This window comes from Acromyrmex echinatior, chromosome 5, assembly GCF_024713525.1.
Source record: "Acromyrmex echinatior isolate Ae372 chromosome 5, ASM2471352v2, whole genome shotgun sequence".
Lineage (NCBI taxonomy): Eukaryota > Metazoa > Arthropoda > Insecta > Hymenoptera > Formicidae > Acromyrmex > Acromyrmex echinatior.
Genome location: NC_141856.1, coordinates 2,131,997 through 2,154,510, shown reverse-complemented (window position 1 = coordinate 2,154,510; position 22,514 = coordinate 2,131,997). Strand labels below are relative to the sequence as shown.

Sequence of the window (22,514 nt, the reverse complement as noted above, 5' to 3'; positions counted from 1 at the left end):
GCACTGTATACTCGAATTTTTTTAGTGTTAGCTTTGACCATATTTATTATGATCATTATTATTTGCTCGTGGGGTAGGTCCTTTTACACGTTCTTCCGCGCTTACTGCATTGATAACTTCTTGCAGGCTTGAATATTTTTGTGTTCGTACTACTAATTTAATATCTTCGCGCAGTCCTAATTCAAAATTTATAATAAAGCTTGATCCTGAATCTTTTCTAAAAATGACTCGCTTTTGCTCATTTGTATTTTCTCGTTTCTCGAACGACTCGTATAGCTCCATAGCTAAAGTATCCACGCGTCGTTCATAGGTATGAACGCTTTCGCCTGGCTTTTGTTTTAAAGCGTTAAATTCTAATTGTAGACGTGATCTTCCGCGTTTTCCCAAGTAATTGGCTTCTATCTCTCGCCGTAATTGTTCGAAGTCTGTCACGCTTTTAGTTTAGAAGTCTAATAGGAGTTTTCCTTTCAGTTTCGTGTTTAGTATTTCTTCTAACAAGGCTGATTTTTCCGTGAAATTGATCTTCTCCATCGCATAGGTGCTAGCGCTTATAAATTCCTGCATCTTCTGCCGCGAATGGCCGTCTATTTCCGGTATCAAATTCCGTGCATCTTTTAATCTTAAATATCCCACGGGTCGTTTCTTGCTTTCCGCACATCATTTTGCGTCCGTCCGTAAGTGATGTTTAGCACTCTATTGTCGGAGTACGCTAGTCGGAAGTTTTCGCAATCGTAATTTGCAATTTTCATCCTGCTCATTCTATCTTGCAATCCTGTAATTGCTTCCATCCTGTAACAGCTTTTTACCTAATTTAGATAAAAGAGCTTTTCCTCTTGCTTACTTTGAATTGATGCTTCGCGCGTTCTCCTATAGTATTTCTAAGACCTATCTCTGCTTCTATTTCCGCGTTCGCTACCGGATTGTTCGCGATCTCACCATTTTCGCGCGAAGTTGACGGTTGATATGATAGCCATATCTCCTGGTATCGAATTAGTGCATGCGTTTTCAAATAAATTACTCTTGTATGAAATTGTCTCGTTGTTCTATCCTATTATCGGCTAGTAAATGTAGTATGTGTTGGAATTAATTCGTAGCGTTTTTTAATGAAAGAATGTTATTTATTTCACATGAGCATTAAAAAATACATTAATGAAAGTACTTCCCATCACTTGTAAAACGCTACGAATTAATTCCAACACCTAATAGTATGTGTAATCTAAATCCACGAATGGGAATACACGCTCGATAACAATATTCAGATGAAGTTCCGAATCGGATGCGCTATCGCTTGAATATTGCAATTCCAACACGACGCACGTTGTCGCGTATATCTCGCATATTCTTCGACAATTCACACAGGCGATTTTACTTGGCTAATTCTAGGACACTTTGGTACAGGCTGTATTTGCAAAGGTATCGGTGCGTTATGCCTGTCGCGATTGTTTTCGCTTCCGGACATTTATCCGTTTACAATGATTGCATAAAGATTTTCGGACTTATATTAAAGCGATTAATCGCATGTTACTTGTTGACTATTCGTTGCCTGATGTGTGCTGAGTCATTGTGTAGGTCGCGCCTCTCGGGTTACGCTGCTATCTGCGTCCTGGTCGTCGGCTGCTATACCGGTGCTCGCCTTAAACGAGGATCTAGTTGCTGCTTCCTGCCTTAAACTACTTCTCCCTTGTTTTAACTGATCCATCTTATTTACAGGCTGTTGCTGCTACCGTCGCCGCTCCCGGGTCCTGGATCAGCTATGTGGATCGCACTGCTGCCACCAAATTGTTGTGCCGATATTTCACGGTTCGCCGATCCACAAAGGATTTCGGGAGATGAGATTAGCCAACCTTGTAGTTTTTTTAATAGAATATATTTAGCTTCACACGTAACATCAATGATTATTTTATTACAATTCCTCTTAGCACTATTCGCGTCGCGGTAGATACAGCTACAATTACGATGAGCAAAGTAATACGACAAGTTTCTTTCAAATTTCTGACCGACGACCGCGTCCGCGGTTGCGCTTATATTCTATATTTTTCATCCTTGAGCGTTCCATATTGGTCAGCGTTCCGTGTATCGGACGAGGACAGCTTCCGCGCAACTTCTGAGTCCACATTTCTCAAGTTTACAATTTATATTCGCTCAGGATCTTGTTTTATATTAATTATTTCAAAGTAACTTTGAGTATATTTAATAAATCGGTTTTGGCAATTATTTATTTAATCATTTATATTTCTTGCACGTTCGTGGCGCAATTGTTACTTATGCAATTAACACTCGTGACAATACTTTTTCCCTAACTCATTCAAACTTTTCTTTAGATGTACCTACGCATCATCTACACTCTTACTCAGTGTAAAACCATACTGCTTCTCATTCACTCGTATTCTCGCTTTCATACATACTTGTAGCTTCTCAACCATCATCCGTTCCAGAACTTTTTTCAAAACGGACAACAGGCATATCGGACCTACCTGAGATTCGTCCTTATCTTTTCCGGGGACTTTATCACAAACAGGACAAAACCACTACTCTACTCTTCTTCGCAAACATTCATACAACATTTTCATTTGCACAGGGCCAATCAGACACTTGACTATTTTCGCAGTAATTCCATCCATTCCTGGCACTTTTCCACTACACATACTCCACATCGCACGCTAAATTCACCCCACTCAAATTCCTTATCATCATCCAAAACTCACACTCGACTCATTCTCACTTTGCATCATACTATCCGGAAAAAACTCATTCAGCAAGACATTTATAGTCTCTTCCCACTCAACCTATTCTTCCATCTACATTCATCACATCCATCTTTCTCTTCCCTCTGCACACTTTGTACACTACGAATCTCTATTCTCTTTCTAACAAATTCCCTGTAGTCATTTTCCTTTTGTTGCATAATCTTTTTCTTGTATTCCTTCACACAATCACTATACCTTAAATATAGACTCCTTGCTTCTTCGTTTCCTAATCTTCTTACCTTCTGGTACATTCTTCTTTACTTTCTCACCTCCTTTCGCTTCCAGCTCATCCAAGGGGAAACCCTTGGAGGGAGGCAGGGTAGGACTCCCGGAGATGACAAGGGAGGCGCTGAGGAGGGGGGAGGTTGAAGACAAAGCGTCGTCATCGACGGCGGCAACTGTTTCCCTGATGACATGTCTCCCAAATACTTCGCAGCCAAGGCTATAAGCAAGCTAACTCTCAAAGGCCTTGGTACCGACGGTCTCAAAGCCCCTCACCGGGGCTCTTATTTATGAGATTTCTGGCGAGGGAGGAGCAGCAAAAGCTAATGCCCTGACCACTGAACTTAGCCGCGCCTTAAGCGACGAGAAGGGCATAAGGATATCTCGGCCTTGCAAAAAGATTGAGATCCTAATCACCGGCTTCGATAATTCCATTTCGGTGAAAAAGACCCGAGAGCGAAGGCTGGAGGGTGTGCCGCGACCGATGGGATCGTTCAAGAGTGGCTCTAATCAAATATTCAAAAACTCGTGTAGATGCATGATGTGTCATCATTGGCGGTCACAATACTACTAAATGTCAGTGGAGTGTTAGTAAAAGTAAATAGAAGTATATATTCTCAACAAAGGTTGATGTCATCAAAGTTTATTCTCTAATGGAAAGATTTACTACACAAATTACCTATAATAATAGATATATACCTATATCAATAGACCTTTAGTGTAAATATCTCAAAAACTATAAGAGACCGCCACCTATGGCAAAGTTACTCAGAATCATGATCTTGAATATATGTCAAGGTCAAAGTCATCGGTGCGATGTCCCTTAAAGCACATAATTACCTAAACTCTCACCAGGGAAATTATCTAGATATCCAATTAGTTTAAAAAAAGTCACGGTTAGAAGTTATAGTATCCTATTGACTAAAATGAATATCATTCGTTCAGAAAATTTAATATTCGTTAAAGGGGATTCAAAGTCCGCTATAAGCGGCTCCGAAAATGAGTTTAAATAATATCTGTATCACGCGTAGACGGGATACAGATTACTAAAGCCATCTATTGGAAAAATAATGGATTTCTTTTTACTACACCTAATATATTACAGAAATTTTCTACTTTAAAATATATTTTATGACTTTCCATTTCTAGCATATTGCTTGCGTATTGCTAGTAGAATAATAGACATGCTCATAATAAACGATGATGCATATCTATTCGAAAAACTCTCGTGTCTAATAAATCAATAATGATCTCGAGACTTTATGAGAAAATGATTCAATATTGTTTACTTTACAAATATTAACACGCAGAACAAAATATCTTATCTTAATATAGATTTGGGAAGGGCAAAAAAACGTAAAAAATAAGAAAGTAACGTATCTGCTTATTTAATGTGATAAATATCCGAAATACATAAATTTAATTCGAATTTACTTCGCGGAATATTGAAATGTCGCGAAGACAGCACTTTTTTACAACAGTTGGCACTACTAGTACCAACCATTGCAGAAGTATAAAGGATGATCATATTACCTGTAGTGTTCATAAAATACTGAATTCTACTTTATTTTGTTTATGTAAATACAATAAAATAAAATTTAATTCTGGTAAATTGCAATAAAAAATGACAAATAATATCATTATATTTAAAAATTAAAATAAGCAAGTTGAATTTAAGATGCATCAACTGAGTTTAATATATTAAAGTTTAAGATATTAAATTGAAATGACTTACGAAATTCCTTTTTGACAAGATTGGCTTCCTTCATCGCAATGTCTTCTTTCAATTGCTCAGTCTGTTGGCTTGTAATTTTCAGTTTGCTCTTTAAATCTTGCACCTCCTCCTGCGTCTCTATCAAATTTCTATTGCACAGATTCCGCTCCGCACGGACAGCTTCGAATAGACTTTGATGTTGACGGTACTTTATTTCGGCATCATCCAAGCGCTTCTTGTAATCTAATATCTCCACATGTTTTTGTTTAGTCTCGCTTATTTGACTCTCCAACTGCCAATGTATGGTATTTTAATCATATTTCCGCATTACTTTGCTTAGTACACTCATTATTTTTCTTATAATCACTTAATAGATATAAACACATAAAAACAGATAGTTAATAAATATAAATATACACACTAGAGCGGCGACGTAGCGCTTTTTCCACCTCTCTGCGCGTCGACGCCGCTGCCACTCGAGTGTGGGCCGTCCTACGAATTCGCGCGCCGTAGCTTAACCGCATATTGGCTTAGACATTTTCTTTTCTAATTCGAAAACTACAACGAGTATCTCAAAATGCTATAAGAATTTTTTGTTCCCTTTGATTTTCCTTTGATTCATTCTCCACCTCCAATGTGGCCCCGACCTATCTTAACAGGCACCCTGTGCGTGCGTGCGTGCGTGCGTGCGTGCGTGCGTGCGTACAGAATGTCCCGAAAGTTTTTCCCAATCGCTTTTGTGTAGATAGAGCGGACTAAACTGAGTCGAAAAGTCCTCTACCTTTTTGTAATTTTCGCAATAGTTAACAAGATATTAATTACTAAAAATTGCCAAATATTGGTCTTAAATATTAGGTGTTGGAATTAATTCGTAGCGTTTTTTAATGAAAGAATGTTATTTATTTCACATGAGCATTAAAAAATACATTAATGAAAGTACTTCCCATCACTTGTAAAACGCTACGAATTAATTCCAACACCTAATAATTTTTTACTCAAATAATATCAACTTTATAAAAAAGCTGCAAGAGACAAAAATCATTTATTTTCTTCTCATAGAACTCTAAGAATTTTTTCAGAATTTTTTTATCTACTTTTTAGTACTGCGGTTTTTTATTTTTACCAACATGAAAAAATACGATATTAAAAAAATTTTGGAAAAATTTTCAGAACTTTATGTGAAGAAAATGAATGATTTTTGTTTTTTGCAACTTTTCTATAAAGTTGATAGTATTTAGAAAATTATTCAAGACCAATATTTGGCAATTTTTAATAAATAATATCTTGCTAACTATTGCGAAAATTGCAATATAATACAGGACTTTTCGACTCAGTTTAGTCCGCTCTATCTACATAAAAGTAAGCAAAAACTTTCTTGACACCTTATATATATATATGTATAAGTAAATATGGAGCATATATATATATAAAACGTAAAAATAAAGAAAGATAAGGCTATAATATAATTATTTTTGATCAGAATTATGAAGTTATGATTTATAAAGTAATTCCTATTCATATATACGTAAATTAAATATGTGTTAGTGGTACAATAATAGCAATAGTGAAATATTAAAATTTTTATTGCTTCACGTTAATAATGAAATATTAATGATAAACTATTAAGAAAAGACGTGATAACAATAAAAAAAATTACCTTTTAAAAAAAGGTGAAAAAACGCTAAGTACACGCGGTGCACAAAAGATTTTATATGGAAAAATTGTTGTACCAAAAATTGTTGTAAAAAAATTTAAATGTATACCAGTAGTAAAATCAAATACAAAATTACAAATATTTAAAAAAAATTAACGAAGAAGGCGTCAAATATATGTGCACTACTGAAGCAAAAACTCATTATACCGTAAAAAGAAATTCAAGAGATATGTACAAAAAAGGTTAAAAATGGATAAGCTCTCGAACGAGAAACTGTAGTACCAAATTAAAAAGATTTAAGTAGCATGTATTATTTGTACAAAAGATTTGGTATAAAAAATTAGCGCCAAGTTATAATTCCATAAAAATAGCCCAAGTGACACATATACCATTTGTATTTTTTATTTATAAAATATTTGATATCAATAACTGACGCCGAGTTTAATTCCAAAAAGTATGCGTATTTTCAAAAATGATATAAAGCATTTTAGTTGTACTAATTATATAAAATTACTTTTAAAAATCTCCAAGATTTTGTAACTCTTAATTTAAAAAATAAGACTCGCTATCTACCTGTACAAATTTTTCCTGTTCCATGTCAAGGGAGAGAGAGAAGGGGAGAGGAGAGAGGGGGAGAGAGGGAGAGAGAGGGAGGGAGAGAAGGAGAGAGGGGAGAGAAGGGAGAGAGAGAGAGAGACAGAGAGAGGGAGAGACAGAGAGAGAGACAGAGAGAAAGAGAGAGAGAGAGAGAGAGAGAGAAAGAGAGAGAGAGAGAGAGAGAGAGAGAGAGAGAGAGGTAGTAACTATTTTTAAAATATTCCTTTAAAATGTTATATCATCAAAATTGCGTTATCTTATTCAATCCAAGGATCATCACAAAGAATTAAGGACATAACAATATAAAATAAAAAAATTGTTAATGAAAAAAAATGCTTTTTGCAACAAAACTTGGCGTTATTAAATATTAAATTAGGAAAATAAGGAATAGCGCAGTATCCAAAGATTTTTTGATCGTAATGAATGCAGTTTTTATATTTAAAAGGATCATAATTTTGGGTGTCCGGAATTATCAATGATTTGTCACCTCTTGTTTTTACCATCATATTGAAAAAATTGCGAAAAAATGGTACTTTTTGGAGTTTCTTCGAAATATGTCGCGTTTAGCGCATCCTACCGCAAAAATAGTTATTTTCAAAAATAAAGCTGAGTAAATTTTCTATAAATTATATCTTATAAGTTTTTTTGTGCAATAAATTTCGAAGCTAGAGCGAAGCGCGGTAAAAAAAAACATGCTTTGACGGAGTATGTGCAGGAATTAAATAAGCCTTAATATTGTATATTTTATGGTTTTATTATTACACCCTAAATATAAAAATAAATATAATATATATATATTGGGTATGGGAATAAGTTTCCGCCCATTGCAGAAAGATGTCGTTAGTAGCATTGCTCGTGTGTTTGATAGAATGGCAAGACATGTTTTTGAAAGGTGTGTGTCCAAACTTTTGAGCCCAATAGATGTCATTCGTTCGAAGCGTAACAAAAAGTAACTTTTTTTGCGTTGAAAATGTCGGAATTTATTCCAAAAAAGCAACATTTGCGGGAAGTTTTACTCCATTATTTTATTTTAAAGAAAAGTGCTGTGGAAACGCATTGTTTGCTAGATATTTACGGTGAGCATGCTCCATCGAAAACTAATTGTAAAGAGTGGTTTCGGCGATTCAACAGTGATTTTGACGTGCGTGACAAAGAACGCGAAGGTGAAAAAATTTGAAAATGCAGAATTGCAAGCATTCCTCGAAGAAGATTCTTTATCGCTCGATAGTTGGCAAAAGAGTTAAATGTTGATAGATCCACTATTCGAAAACGTCTACACGCAATGGGAATGGTGCAAAAAGAAGGAAATTGGGTGGCCATACAAATTGAAAGAGAGAGACATGGAAAGATGTTTGGTCATCTGAGAGATGCTTCGTCAATGACAACAAAGAAAGGGTTTTCTACATCGTATCATAACTGGCGATGAAAAATGGATCTACTACGATAACCCTAAACGCTTGAAGGCATGGGTGATGCCAGGCCCATCAACGCCAAAACGAAATATCCATGCTTCGAAGATTATGTTGTGCATCTGGTGGGATCAAAGAGGTATTATATATTATGAGCTGCTCAAACCGTCCAAAACCATCACTGGCAATCGTTATCGGCTACAACTGATACGTTTAAACCAAGCTTTGAAAGAAAAACGACCGGATGAATGGGACAATAGGCACAACAAGTTGATTCTGTTACATGACAACGCTAGACCACACGTTGCAAAATCGGTCAAGAAATACTTGGAAGGAGCAAAGTGGGAAATTCTGCCCCACCCGCCGTATTTACCGGACATTGCCCCTTCAGATTTCCATTTGTTCCGATCCATGCAGTCGGCCCTTTCTGGAGAACGATTCAATTCTTATGAAGGTATCAAAAAATGGCTTGATGAATAGATCGCTTCAAAAGAACCAGATTTTTTCATTCGAGGAATCCGTTTATTACCGGAAAGGTGGGAGAAAGTTATTGCTTCCGAAGGAGCATACTTTGAATAAACTCATTTATATAGATTTGTTTAAATAAACACATCTTTTTCATTTAAACTGGTGGAAACTTATTCCCATACCCAATAATATCGTATGAATGTAAACAGTAATGATATAATTAATAAATAATATTATAACATTAATCAATTGCTGATGAAGTATAGATCATTGTATGGATTGTCAAACTCTTTGAAGTCGTCTTCGTCGCGTGCAATTTCTTGTGCATTCTCACGACGATCTATCACAGTATGAGCAAATTACTGAACATTTAAGGCCGGCCTTTTTGCAACTGTAAAGCGACCAACATTTTTTTTTGCACTTGCAAGAAATTATTTGAAATATGTCCGCCGTAGGTGCTGGTTTCTTAGTCGTAGCAATCGGAATAAGGCCAATATTTTGGCGTTGCCCATTCTACCGGATTATTTATCTTTCCATGCCACTGATAATATGTTCGCAATGAGTGTTGCTGTGCGGATGCTGATGTACGAGGCAACATCGCGAGATTGAAAGTGCGATTATTGGCGAGATTTCAAGAAACAGTACTTGTGCGCATCTAACGACATGTGTTCATCTTCGGTACATCCATATACTGCTAGAAGAAAACGTTCTCCAGTGATTATATCTTCAAGCATAACGTCATGTTTATTAAAAATTTGTATAATGTTTCCCAAATGTGAATTCTTCCGCAACGTATTGAAAAATTTAATTTTGCCTTCGTTAAAGAAAGCAGACGTGGTATCACAATCATTAAATGCGTGGAGAAACAATTTCGCCATTTCTCGTGACAGCAGCTTTGAAGTAGAGTACGCCTGTTGTTCGATTTTTCTTCTGCCCGGTTTAATAAAATATATGTCGATTTGGAGCTAGAGCTGTCAAGAGAACTAAAAAATCCACATCTTCGCCGATGATTACGAATCAACAGATGAGGTGTCAATAAACGTATTGACAATCAGCGTTTTTTGGGTGAAATGTGACCTTGTTTAACGGTGAAGTTCGCATCTTTAAGTTTGCTCATTAACATTGAAATAAATCGTCTTTTATTATTTTCATTTCCGAAAAATTTATCTTGAGAAAGTAAGGCATCATGGTTTCATCAAAATCAGCTGAGAAATGCTTTCGCGATCGGCGGATACGTTCTGCAGTCTTCGTACCACGATTTGCTGAGTCATCTGAATAACTATCAAAAACTATAACAATAATCGATTGGTATTTTGACTTCACAAATTGTATGTAGCTTTCGCAAATTGATGCAAACGACTCATCGCGACGCCAAACCACTCTGCATAATAAAAAACCTGCATCAATAACGTGTACATTGTTTTCAAATTCGATATCATCAGCACACAGCGGGAACAATTAATTTAAGTGCTTTTCGCATACCATCTTCCGTGAAAAGAGACATAGGAAATTGTGCCAACTCGTATTGTAGATATTCTTGCAACTCTTCATCTGATTTCGCTATGCACATTCTTTAAAAGATGAATAGTAGATTTATTACAGTTACGACGTTGTCGTTTCGAAGATTTACATTAACAGCGGCAAGAGAAATCACATTATTTTTTCGTTTAAATTTAATTATGAGTGAAAATTAGTACTGATTACCCTAGACATATTTGATATCTCGATTTCTTGTGTCATGTGGCAGTTTATTTTCTCATCTCCAATTCAATACTTATCGACATCACTTCTTGGATTTCTGGAAAAGGAAGGTGTTGAGCTAGCCAGTAGCTAAGTTTCTGCACGTCTTCATTATCGCGAATAATTCGTGATGTTCTCATGTCAACGTGTTGTTCGGTTGCAGCAAAATGTATACTGCCAATCAAAAATCTTTGGACACTATGTATACTTACGATATAAGGATAAAAATGTTTAAAATAAACATGGATATTCGATTAAAACCAAAGAAAATATATTTATTTATAAACTATAAGAAACAAAACAAATATTATCATTTGAGATCCTTATGATTAGAAAAAGTCAAACCTTCTTTTTACCAAAAAAGCCATCTTTAGCCCTTAACACATTTTTGACTACTCTAAGCACCCTTAATTAGATTTTGCAAAATAATTGGCTCTAATTGCTTCCAAGAGGTTTTTAATATATTCCAAAAGCTTTCTTGAGAGGTTGGACACTGGTTCCTCACTTTACGGTCAAGTTTTTCCCATAGAAGTTCGATTGGGTTTAGATCAGACGATTGTGGTGGCCATTTCATTAATTTTAATGCATTCTCTTCTTTTTTCTTCATCAAGAAATTCTTACAAAGCTTTGAAATGTGTTTCGGGTCATTATCTTGCTGCATGACGAATCCCCGGTCGATTAGTTTTTTTCCTGTAGAATGAATAAGAATTTTGTGATATTCTTTTTGCTCAAGATTTCTATTGATTCTATACAGAGCACTCCATAGTAGGAAAATGCTCCTCCACCATGTTTGACAGTTGGTGTAATGCAGTTGGGCATCATCTTTTCATTCGCCAAGCGTCGTACGTATAATCTTTTTTTGCTATCACATATTCCAAATTTGAACTCATCCACAACATTTTTTAAAAAATTATCTACAATCTAATTTTTGTGTTTTTGCATCCATTGCAATTTTTTCTTTTTATTTACTGAATGAAGAAGTGGTTTCCGTACAGCAACTCTATTAAAAAGACCAGCTGATCTAAGTCTCCTTTTGATAGTTGCTACAAATATCTGCTTATCGCGGCCTAAGTTGAAATTTGTTTGAAGAAGCAATTCGCCGTCTATCTCATTTGGAAAGCAGCATAATGGACTTATCTTCAGTAATCACTTATATTTTTTAATCACCCCTGGTTTCCCACTTCGTGGTCGATCTTTGTTGGTTCTAATTTCACAAAAACACTTGATGGTATATGCAAGTGGATTTTCAGGCAATGCTACGAATAGAAAGACTATTATTGTTGTAGTATGTATTGATTACGGTCCTCATCTCTCGGTCCACATTTGCTCGCAATCGCGGAGCCATCTCTTATAATTCACATAAACATTTTTTTTTCAATTCAATAAAAACTTGTATTAATATTAGAGCACCACATATCCCTTGTTATCAAATTCTTGTCTCTCAACTTTCTACAATTGTTTTCACGTTACGATGTCAAAAGAAATATAACGGAAATATTTGCAAACACATGGACAAAGATACAGCGCCAAGCGGAATGGAAATTGATCACTGTTGTCAACTAAATGCTTATTTTTAGAAGATTACAAAGAAGGTTTGTTTTTTTCCAATTGTAAGATCAAATGATAATATTTTGTTTTGTTCTTTATATTTCATAAATAAATATAATGGATTCTTTGATCGAATATCTATGTTTGTTTTAAACATTTTTATCCTTATACCGTATAAGTATGCATGGTGTCCAAAGATTTTTGACCGGCAGTGTATGTTGCTAAATTCTTCAATTTCAACTCAAATATTATGCAGAAGTACTGTGTCCAGAGTCTAACGTAATCAGACTAATACTATCTTTGATTCCTCGTCCGTGAGTCAGTTCGGCAATGCTTTTCATTGTCCTTATGTCTGTTCAATGCATATCTATCCATTGTTGTCCATGTTTCGCTCCAAAATTTATCCGTTCGTCGAATTGTGAAAAATTCTCGCGTAAATTGTTCGTACTCTTTAGGTGTCATATTCTTTCGTAAAGCTATCACATCTTGAACATATAATTGTATTGATTTTGCGAAAAAATAATCACATCATGAAAGAAAGGAAGCATTTTTTGAATGGTTTGCCAATTTCCTGATCTTTCTGCCTCGATAAATTGCTTGACGAGTGTCACCATGCGAAAATATTGCACTCATAATTTTGCAGTTTCATTTTCAAATTTTACGAGTAGCTGTGCAAATTTATCCTCGAATGTTTTATAAAAAGACTGATCCTCTGCAATGAGAACCACTGATCTGTTTATGTCACCGAGAATAATCATTACTGCTTCACTTCTTCTTCAGTGAAATCTATCAGTTGAAGTGCAATTTTTGCAAGAGTTAGGTGAATTAATTAGACATGTGAGCTCTCAGCGCACGTGTATATGCATGGCCCGTCATCATTCTATCTATAAAGTTTGATGCATAAATTGTAATCAGAAGTTCCTTTAGTCTGTTTCCAATCATAACATAATCTATACATCTCATGAAAGACATTAATAAATGGAAACCACTCAATCTTATCACGTAACATTTTCCAAGTTCAATTCCGGACCGTTTGTCGAAACGATATCTTGCGCTTTTATATAAAGCGACTGGTCAAATGTTACGAAACATGTTTGTTGATTTGTAGTTTCACATTTTTTTGCAGCAATTTTTAATACTGTAAAAATTGTATCATAATCGCTGGAGAACGCATTAATAAATGGCAAGCACAGTATTTTCGTTTTATGAAATAATTTGTCTTTAGTTACTTCTTCCATAAAACCATTCCATTTTGGTATAAAGGGCAAATCGGCTCATTCTCCATACAGCCCGAGCAAATCCGAAGATGACAAAAGTTAATTGGAAACTGGATGAATATCTCCTAAATTGAGAATTTTAATTGCTTTCAAATCAGAATTTTAATTGCTTTTCCTTCTTTTTCTCAAACGCCATGAGCGGAACGGATCCGAAATTCCCGACAACTTCAGATGTTGGTATTGTTGTGACGTTCAATTTTTTGATCAGAAGCAACAGTTGTTGAAGGAGTCAGATATTGGATTCCGCCCATTGCATGAAATGTATTCAAGCTGTCCAATATTTGCGTATTGAAATCTGCATTATCGAATATAAACTGTGAGAATGACTGAGAATCAATTATCAGTGAACGCATTATAACAGAGATCTCCAAATGCACTACTTCTTGATACGATGAACAGAAAAAAGCTGACAGTATTTCGTGCGTACTTTTTGTTCAAAAACGCTGCGAGTTGCAACACTTCGATTTGCAACGGCGACAAATACAACGGGATCTTGCCGCGCTGATTATAGCATGTGCTATACTTGTACACTTTGTTTTCCACTTTTTGTGAGAACCAACTTTTTTACTTACTATTACTTTCTATTCGAGGAAGACGTTCAAACTTTCCGGTACAACAGTCTTAACATTTTGCAGAAAATTGTCCGATGGAGAGTAATGCTTTATCTCGTACACTTGTAAACGAATATCCTCTAGTACATATTATTGCCGCTGCTTCTTTCACAACGCGAAGTCGTTCTTCCTCTTGATTAGATTTTCTTTTTGCGTACCACGTGTCGATAAATATTTTATATCCGTATTACGAAAACAAACAACTGAAGACGATTTCTTCCCGACATTAATATCGTCATCATACTTATCCAAAAATTTACTTTTTACCGTTCTTATATCTGGATGATATTCATTGTATTTGCGCCATTAACTCCTCGATAGTAAACTGGCATCTAATGATAACTTCTTCGGCATCTATGCATAAATATATTGCATCACTTGAGCTATGTCCAATAACGGCTAACCTTGTTTCTGACCCGCTTTCGGTGGTGCATACAATTTCTTCATGCACGAGTTGTAATATCTGGCTTCAACTGCAACCTACTGCTTGATTAACAATTTGGTGATCAATGATTTGGCGTATTCAATCGTCATTGTGCTTCAAAGCAATTTTTAAAATTATATTTTTTACCTAAATCTTTCTCACCTCATAAACAATGTCACGTTCGGCTAGTTTTGTTTTTTTCTGTGTGTTTTTTCAAAAACTCCTCCGTTATTTCTTCTGCGCAAAGAAAATATCCTTTTTTAAATTCGAAAGTTGGTACAACAGAACGTAATGTTATTCTCAGAGTGCTAGTACTACCGCCTTTGCGCAAAAATGCAACGATGAGTTTTTCATTATTATACGATTTTCGGCATGCCTCGTGAACACGCACAGATGTTCGGTCTTTCAAAAAGAACTGCTTCTGCTCTTTTCCGTCCTTTTTTTTTTACTTGATGTTTGAAAAGTCTTCACGCTTCTCTCTTTCATTTTAACCGCATCACTCCCTAACAACTGTTCACAAAAGCACTTTTCAACATCAGCCATCGTTTATAAACACGCTCAATTCGACAATATACAAAGCGCACGTCGAATAGTCGAACGTATACTAAAGTATGAGATAGATGAAATGAAATATTCTCGACAATAGTGTAAATATGTCCAGATCGTAGTATATTACGGGATCACGTATATGATCCAAATTCGTATATTATGAAAGACCGAGATCAGTTGACTATAGAGGTAAGTAGAATAATCGAGACTACATTAAAAACAAAACACGCGTAAACGTGTCTGAGCACGTAGCACGACTTCCGCTCAGTCTGCTGCAACATCTTGTTGCGAACACATCTATGATAAAAGTTACGCTACAATTTAAAAAAATCATACATCTAATTTTAAGTAAATATTTTTATTTTTAAAGTTTTTACAATTGTATATGATTATCTAAGATATTTGACATCTATAGATAGTAAGTCTATAGATAGTTCTTACTTAATAAAGTCCAACAGATTTTTTTTGTTTATATATCTTTGTTTATATATATTGTTAATGTTTTTAAAAAATGAACGGATGGGGTAGTAGAGTAATCACAGCATGGAACTGTATGAATCATTTAGTGTCGACTCTTACAGTATTTACTCAAAATTTTATTTCTTTAAAAAGATTTTCCTCTGCGATAAGTTCCCTCATGTCCAATCTCGAAAATTAGGCTCATTCGACGTGTTTTTGCACGAAATGAACAAATTTTGCAAAAAGAAACATTGTTTTGTCCTGCGAAGCGAATTTGTGTAAAATATATTTTTATAAAAGTTTTATTATAATAATATGTTTAAAATATATTATAATATGTTTAAAATATATTTTTATAAAAGTTTTATTAATATGTAACCAAAGATGTAGCTTAAATACATTAATCTTTATTTTAATTATCTTAGTCAAATTATCCCGGTCCCGGAACTAGTTGAATCAGATGGAATGCATTAGAAAAATGTATTTTTTTTTATTAGTTATTAATTTCCTCTTATTATTAAAATATTATTGGGTAGTCAAATGTATGTAGTAACTAGTGTAGAATTCATTTTTTCGATAAGTTTTTTAATTTTGTCTGTAAAAATTCGAAATTAAAAAATGGATCTATTAGCTCCGGTCTTCCCTATATACTCGTATTATGCATGTGTTATGTGTTCAAGCATGTTTTTTTAGCGTTCTAGCTTTAAAAATATATATTACACGAAAAACTTGATATGAAGATATAATTTGTAGAAGATTTACACAGCTTTATTTTTGAAAATAACTATTTTTGAGGTAGAAATATAACGACAGATATTTCGACGAAACTCCGAAAAGTGCCATTTTTTTGCTGTTTTTTCAATATGGTACTGGCAGCAAAAAAAAGGTGGCAAAACATTGACTGCAGTTCAAGATACCCCAAATTATGATCCAAATATAAAAACTCCTGCATTCACTGTGATCAAACAGAGTTTCCATTGTGAGGTAAAATAACACCTACACACACACACACACACACGCGCGCACACTCACATGACACACATACGCTCACGTACAGTGTTTCTTGATAACTGCAGAGTGAGAGCAAATTATACTGCACGATTTCAATTATGTAAAAAAATAGGTGTATGTATGAATGAATTATATAGTGCCTTATAATTCATCCGATAGGTCTCGTGGACAGATAGAGCGGACTAAACTGAGTCGAAAAGTTCTCTACTGTTTTTTAATTTTCTCAATAATTAAGATATAAATTACTAAAAATTGCCGAATATTGGTCTTCAATATTTTTTTTTTCTTAAATACTATCAACTTTACAGAAAAATAGCAAGAGGAAATTATTTTCTTCTCATAAAACTCTAAGAATTTTTTCAGAATTTTTCATTAATTTTTCAGTATTGCATATTCTTATTTTTACATGAGAAAATACAGTATAAAAAAATTCTAAAAAAAATTCTCAAAACTTTATAAATTTTGACTTTGATCGGAAGCTGTCAACTTATAGATTATACGTACATCTTCTTCTTAATTTTTATATAAATTTTTGTTGATATTTTTAATCTCTGGAATTAACAATCGCGAAACATTTGTTCACATTTATTGTACTATTACCTAGCACTTTGTAAATATTTTATACTTTACCTTCTGTTCTAATCCCTGTGCTGTTGTACTGCATCTATCCCTTTCTTTCTCTACAGCTTCTATTTGTGTTTTCATGTCATTGATAGTTTGTGTCAGTGTATCCAATTCATGTTCTATCCTTTTTTTGCCATGTCCACATAATGATAGTTCGTGATCTAATTGCTTGATTCGCTCATATGCGGTCTCTTTGCTAAGAGCAATGTTATTTTTTTCTCGTAAAAGATTTTTGATACGTTGCTTGTCCTCGATTTGTTCCTTGTGACAGGTTTGAGCATCATTTTCAACATTCTTGAAATTAATCAGAGTTTGCTTTAATTCACGCTTCAGTTTAGATTGTTCAGATTCCGTTTTCAGCAATCGTTTGTCTATCAAATCCTTTTCATGTTTATATTTGGCGATGTCCTCTTTTGATCTAAAATATTTATTATTTATCGTAAAATCGGACTTGTGACAATGATACAATAAAATATATAATACAATCTGTTTTACAAGACACCTCGAAATTCAACAAAATATCAAAAAACATGGAGCTATGGGAATCAGGCACGTTAATTTGTGCGTAAAATAATTATCTTTTTTAAAAATAAATAGAATATTTTAAATAGAAATTTAATTCTCAGTCAATCATTAAAATCTTACAATATTTTGATATAAATCTTACAAAATTCTTCTTGTACGTTTTGACTACAATGCTTAAGCCCTCATCAGCAAAGAATCGAAGATAGAGACATCAAAAAATGCACCTAATATAGAGTATACTAGACAAGATAAATGAAAAAAATAAAATTACATTGTCCAATCCATCGATTAGAAGAAATGTTTTCTAGATGGAGACACGTCGTTTAATAGTAGCAATCCACAAAACATTTACAAAATTAAAAAAAAACAGATCCGCCACAGACAGTTACGGAATAAATAATATAGTAAATTGTAGAAACATATAGATGAAATCGCATTAAGATTGGACATAATAAAAGATATATCCTAACAACTTGAGTTTGAAAACAGAAGAATAACATTCTTCTGTTTAAACTCAAGTAATCAGGATCTAAAATTTTATAAAAACTTGTTCAAAAACGCATTATTATCGATCATAAAGAGAGGAATCTTTTACAAAAAATGATATCACAAATGTGGAAACTGCTTAGTATCTAATGTAGTGATAATTTTCACTGTAAAAGTTATCAAACACAAACATTCAAAAGCTTTGAATAAAATAAATGAGAATATCTACTCCAGAATTAACAGTTAACAGGGAGTTAATATATAAAAGCTCATACAGAGATCTAAACGCTAGGATCATTTGATTTTCGATTTCCTTCCCATTATAGATATTTTGATAGTCACTATGGCTGTATCAACATGGTCCTGCAAATATTAATTTCTTTCCATCCAAGAATGTACTTACATGCAAAAGTTAGTAAAAAAGTTGAACTTCTTGGACACCATTGTAATCACAAACGAGGAAATGGAATTCGATTGGTATCACAAACCAATTTTTTCTGACAGATATCTAAATTTTATTTTCTCAGTACTCAGAATTTCAAAAATGTAGTACGATCATGGCTTTATGGACTAATCTTTACTTCTTCAAAAGTAAAGGCCGTATTATTTAAAAAATTAGTGAAAGAGTGAAACTTTTAAAGGGTAAGTTGGACTTCAAATGCTTAGATAATGCAGTGAGAATTTAAATACTATATAGTCTTCAACATCTGCTAAATCGTGTACAGCATAAAATTCCAACATCGTGTACATCCAAAATTCTTGTCTCCGTTTCTCCTATTGTGTTCGAAAATACGACCACATTCTTCGTATTATCAGAAATCTGACTGGCTTAAAATTTGGTAACGTTTAATTCTCCATCTGTGCTGTCTTGTATTTTCTTTTCTACGCTCCAATATTTCTCTATATCTGCGACGTCTCCTTCAGTTGAACTCTGAGCATCATTCCTCTTGTCATCAGATACCAAAATTACTTATCTTTCCCCATATATCGGTCTACTAAGTTCCGTGCTGCTTTCTCTTACATCTCTGTCAAACATTTTAATTCCCTTCCTGATTCAATAAAAACCTCTCCTTTTCTACCTTCCTTTCGTTCCGCTGCTTCGCATTTCATTGCGTCACTCATAGTATTCAAATGAAACTGATGTAATTGATATGTTTGGGATGTATGCGCACGTGTATGTGTGTGAGTATATGTGTATGTATATGTGTGTAGGTGTATGTATGTATGTATATTTTCATATAGTTTATCTTTTATTGTTGTCTTATTCTGGTTTTGTTACTGATAGGCTTTGTAACAATCTTACTGACGCCTAACCATTTGCTAGCTATTATCTATTGTATTTATGTTTATGTGAACTGTAATCTACTGTATCATACTTTATGTCTATTACTCTGTTAATATATAGTCTTTTTTTATTTGTCTTTTTTATTTAATATATACTCTTTTTAGCTTTGCAATAAACTAAACTGAATTAAATAGTCCTTTAAATTATTCAACAAAATGATTTTTCTTGAAATACAAACCCGACTGAACTATCGTAATAATATCATAGATATTCACATAGGCATCTTAAAAAGATTTTTATAACACTGAACAAGGTATTAAAATCTTTAAATAATTTTATTGTAAAAAATGTTACCTCAGGGAATTGAACCCAATGCCTTTGCTTTCAGTGCGAGCGTCTGTTACACTACCGAGGCCTTAATAATATTCATTGTAATAATTAGTACGATACGTATGGAAGCAACGTCTTTTTAAGCGTAAATAAACAATATTAAACAAGAAATCTTAGGACTGTAAATGTAAACAATCTTAACTAATTAAATTTTATCAAAAAGTAAAACTTAATTGGTACTATCTTTTATTTACTTAGCTCTAATGATATGTATAAAAAATTTGATATCAACAATTAGCGCCAAATTAAATTCCATGTAATTTGGATATAAAATTAAATAAATAATATTAACTTTAATGATATGCATCATTCGTACAAAAATTTGATATCAACAAATGACGCTAAGTTAAATCCCATACAAAATTAAATAAAGAATGCAATCTGTAATTACGTTATCTTATCCATTCAAGTGTTACCACACAAACTTAAAGAAGTAAACACTTGACGATGCTAGACCACGGTATTATAATGTTGAAAACATGAATGTAAAATAAGAAAAATGAGAAACATTTCCATAAGAGTAAAAGTACCTAACGTAAGTATATTTTTAATTGGGTTAAATATTCATATAAATTACGAAAGTTGGGCAAACTATTAGGTTGAAGTCTAAAATAAATAAATTTGAATTCATAATACTTGTGTGAAAAAGAAAAAAGAAATAAACAGTAAACTCTATTCTTATTTAGTTTAAAAAATATTCAGATTAAATTCATTATTAAAATTGTAATTATCTTTTATTTATTTTTAACTGTTACTATAATTTTTGAATTGCTTTTATAGTTTTTGTTATTCGATTTGGCAGTGCCAAGTGTTTACTTTTCTTACTTTTTGTGGTAACACTTGGACAAGGTAATGCAATTACGGATTGTATTCTTTACTTAATTTGGTATGGGATTTAATTTGACACCAGTTGATATCAAATCTTTTTTACGAATGATACATATCATTAGAGTTAAGTAAATAACAGAAGATAGTATTGTATTTTATTTTTTAATTTGGTAGAATTTAATTTGATTAGTTAAGATTGTAGCATCTGAGTTTTAATTTTTCATTTGATACATTTTTTTCGAAAAGTAATAATTTGTAAGAATTAAAGTTGTCATTATTGGATTGGAATAAGAAGACCTTCTATAAGAATATCCTTGAAGAAAAATAAAAAACTATCATTAATTGTGGTAACTTAGATTTTATTTAAGGAGCACGTATTCTTAGCCTTTTTATACTCTTTCTAAAAAGATAATTTTGTACTGATATTACGCATTTTGTAGTGACGAACATCTTCATATAAACAGCTTATCTTACAATTGACTTCAAGAAATAGATATTCATGTGTTTATACGAAATTTAAAGAGAGCCGAAATTAGCTTCTATTAATCCCTTTTTTTGTAAAATAATTTTTATATAATAAATTTTAAAAGAGAATTACAGATATAATTACTTGAGTCAGTAAAAATGTCAAGATGACGGTCATCTGTATTTTCCAAAGAATAATAATTAACAAATACCAGTAATATAATTTATATTTCGTATATATATTAAATTTTATGTATTATATATCATTGTTTCTATCGGATTTTAAATTGTTACGTCCAAACCCGTGGAGATTTCAAATTTATGACTAAGCAAATAATTTTGTTGTACAAACAGTTTTTATTAACGCTAAGTTAAATCGTCTAGGTTTGCGCGATCCTGCACACGAAACAAGCAATTTCGATCGATTTTTCGCGTATATATTTTCGATAATTACAACTTCTATTTCGGCGCGGATATCGTCAGCTAGTAAGTGCACAATTATAAGGAAAAAACTGGCGGAAAAGCACACAGTTTTAAAAGGAAGGCTGCAATACTTTCTTTCTTGATTCGTTTATTCGAACTAACTAACGCCAGACCGTCCCATCTCCTTTTATGTTTTTCTAGATTGTTCGAGAAATTGCAAGAAAAATTATTCCACGGAAATGACATCGCTAGAGAACAATCTAGAATTATAGCAATTGTTGGCCAACAATTTTTGGAGATTGATTTTTAACGATCATCGAGGGGTGATCTGTCCTCTTTTGATAGACTGCCCTTCACGGGAGCGCCTCTCGCGATTGAGGTTCCGTTTGCGCGCAGAGATTCCCATTGGTCATTTGGCGATTTGCGCGCTATAACATCACGCGTGATGCAAAGCCACGCAAAACGCCGAATTTAATTCATCCGCGTTTTTGCGATGGGCAATTTGCGATCTACTAACTTCGCTCCAAACATTCCGCCCACCTCATTGATGTAACCAACGAAGAAGGACACAATTGCGATTGTTAGTATAGACGGTCCAATTCGCGAATCATTCACCTAGACGCGGCGCGACGCTCCAAATGTTTACGCGTGCATGCATGATCGAGATTAAATTATTGTTAATGAAATTAATTAGTTATTTGATAAAAGTCGCACAGCGTACTGTGCCCTATGAGGATGAAATTGAATGAGGATGATGGTGCCTAACACGTCAATGACGAACTCTCCACGGCTCGAATGATTAGATGGTAAATATACAGTGAGTAATGATTTCTATAATGAAATGATTTAGAGTGATGATTCTTGCGAACTTCCTCGTCGTTAATAAGTTATGTGTAAAAATTTCTGTTGAATTATGAAATATACATCGTAATTTATTAAATGAAAATTACATCCCAGCTAAGGTTCATCGAGGAAATTCAGGCGAAGCATTCAAGTTGAGTTATCGCGCGGAAATTATCTCCTCCTGTGATTTTAGTGGGTCGCCGTCCGGAAACAGG

General features: G+C 33.7%; 1 protein-coding gene across 2 annotated transcripts in view; it reads right to left on the bottom strand.

Annotated features, from left to right (window-relative positions):
- Positions 1–22,514, bottom strand: part of LOC105148625 (cilia- and flagella-associated protein 58) — a 550,890-nt gene that overhangs the window by 180,956 nt on the left and 347,420 nt on the right. For both annotated transcript variants that reach the window (XM_087406699.1, XM_087406698.1), the window contains 2 exons: positions 17,061–17,472; positions 4,705–4,975 (listed from right to left, as the gene is read on the bottom strand). In XM_087406699.1, the coding sequence (XP_087262825.1) occupies positions 4,705–4,975; positions 17,061–17,472 (683 nt within the window). The remainder of the gene's footprint in view (positions 1–4,704; positions 4,976–17,060; positions 17,473–22,514) is intronic.